Source organism: Echinops telfairi, unplaced genomic scaffold (assembly GCF_000313985.2).
Source record: "Echinops telfairi isolate 266 unplaced genomic scaffold, ASM31398v2 ScPeMD7_7469;HRSCAF=8507_1, whole genome shotgun sequence".
In the NCBI taxonomy this organism is placed as follows: domain Eukaryota; kingdom Metazoa; phylum Chordata; class Mammalia; order Afrosoricida; family Tenrecidae; genus Echinops; species Echinops telfairi.
In genome coordinates, this window is record NW_022111373.1 from 11,207,409 (window position 1) to 11,209,865 (window position 2,457).

The window sequence follows — 2,457 nt, forward strand, 5'->3', positions numbered from 1 at the left end:
ATAACAGTTTTATGGGACAACCGCAACCCAATATAGGCAGGAGAGTCCATGTGGAAGCTCCTTCAGGAATGAAGAGTTAAGTGACCCACCTAGATGAGATCAATTATAAAATGAACTGCTTGATAAAAATCCGAGAAAAAATGGATGGGCAATGATAAAATCAGGTTATAAAAATCTGACTGAGTCATATCACCTGTTGCAGAGACAAAGACTACTGGGACTATGAGAATTTCTTCTTTGTTTTGATATGTTTCTTATCCTTTTGTTTCCCCCAGTGGTCTCACATTTCTCTATTATCTAGCACAAGACCTTTGTTGGCATAGACTGACTTAATATCCTAGTAATTATATGAAAATATCTACATAGTGAGAGCTGGTTTAGAAACAAAATGTTTTCTACATTAAAATAGCCTATCAAAATGAAAAGGAAAATATGAATGTGGGAAGTGTGATGTACTAAATAAAGTGTTGGGGCTTTACCCTGTTTGCAAGCTATGAATTTAGCCTTCCAAAGCTCCAGAGGAGAAGACACAGACTCCTGGTTGAGAGACAAAGAACTTTATTACTCACAATGCCAATAGCCAAAGAGTCAATATTTGCTTGTACCAGTTTTCTTAACCTCAATTTTCACAGGCGGGGCAATATGAAACGGGCCAGGTGACAGCGGCACATGTAACGGGCTATGTCACAGGAAAGAAATTCCAATTTTAGGGAATCAACTGCTATCATGAGCAGTAAGCATGCCCTTTGCTCCAGACACAGACAATATTTCCATCTTACACAGTGTGTGCTAAGAAACGTCCTTTAAAAGAAAATCCAAAACAAAACCAGGCAGTGTCTATGCACACAAGACACTGTATGTGTCTTCTGTATGTGTCTACAGAAATGTAGAGACCTCTGAACGATTGTCTCCCAGCAGGAAGTTTCACATATTTTATTGAAAAATGTAAGAAATCATGCGAATCATGTACAATAAATTTTTTCACAAGAAAAATTTTAAGCTGACTTTTTAACGTTTCACAGAACTGCAAAACTTTTTTTTAATTTTCAAAAGGAATAAAAACAATGAAACTACAACAGTTTTATACATCTTTTTGTCTTTCCTTGTTCCAAGGGAAAAGGTGGAAAAGTATTTAGCAAATGTTCTCATAGTGATTTGTGAAGCTAAATTCTACACTCTTTCAATAACCCGGTGAAAAGATACAAGGAAATGGGTGGATCAATGTTGTTTAAACATATTTTTTTAAAACTAAAATCTAATGACAACATGTTAAAATAATACATATTTTTGTAAGATGTTACCATTTCTATTAATGGTTTCTCTACACTATATCAACAGTGCAATGGTGATTCAGTGTAAATCTTTACAGTGTTTCATTGTTACAATACTTGTGTTCAAGTACATGTTCATGAACATGATCAAAGTCTCTATTTTGACTTTTCTTTTCCATTATTAACATAAGGTTATAATTACAGTAGAGTTTTTCCTATTGATGTCTCTTTATATGAACCAAATGCATAATACATTCTCTGAAGACCTGTTCAACAGTATGAGGTTAGTTATATTCCACAGATTACAGAAAATGAGCTAAGTCCACATCAGGACACACACACAAAATATTTCTCTCCATATATTACTAAACTATTAAGCTAAGGTAGTATACATTCTGGTTAACTCAATAGTATTTGTGGGGAGAGAATAGCACCTTAGAGACGGCCCTAACTTTAAAAAAGTAATTTAAAAATTCTAATGATCATGATTTTACTTTCTTTCTTCATTTTATTCCAGTAAGTGGATCCAACTTATTAATATAGAATTATTTATGAAGTCATATAGGATACCCCAAGATGTCTGTGTGACCAAAATAAGCACCATATTGATGTTTAGCAGGAAAACAATAAATTAATTTTATAAAATTATAATGTAATATGATTATATTTGGTCTGAAAAACATGCTAGTGTGTGACCTTATAAACAGCATAACTGCAAAGAGTTGTGATGCAGCTGTCCTGCTAAAGGTCAACTCTTCTGCTGCAGCTTTTGGGCATAGAAGTCCCTGCAGGTCTCACAGCAGCGCTGATACCACCGCATGTCTTGACATAGGTTCTTCTCGCGGATCACCCGGCAGTACACAGGCCATTGGTCTCCCAGACACTTGAATGTCAGAGCAGCTGTTAAGAACAAAGTCAGACAAATACCGTGAATTTCATATATGTAGACAACCTAGGCATCCCTTGACTGTGATCTTGTTGTACTGTGGTGGCTTTTGCATTGCTATAATGCTGGTAGCTATGCCACAGGTATTTCAAATGCCAGCAGGGTCATGGAAACTTGAGCAGAGCTTCCAGACTAAGAAAGACTATAAAGAAAGAATAGGCCATCCACTTGAGAGTCATGAGCCACTGAAAATCCTATAGAGAGCACTGAAATATTGTCAGTTATCGGACAGGGCAAGAT

The 2,457-nt window shown here is 35.9% G+C and overlaps 1 protein-coding gene across 1 annotated transcript in view; it reads right to left on the reverse strand.

Moving 5' to 3' along the window:
- Positions 1–541: 541 nt before the first annotated feature.
- Positions 542–2,457, reverse strand: part of ADAMTS19 (ADAM metallopeptidase with thrombospondin type 1 motif 19) — a 208,304-nt gene continuing 206,388 nt past the window's right edge. Inside the window, exon 22 of the mRNA XM_045285048.1 lies at positions 542–2,171. Within this exon, the coding sequence (XP_045140983.1) occupies positions 2,020–2,171 (152 nt within the window). The 3' untranslated portion in view covers positions 542–2,019. The remainder of the gene's footprint in view (positions 2,172–2,457) is intronic.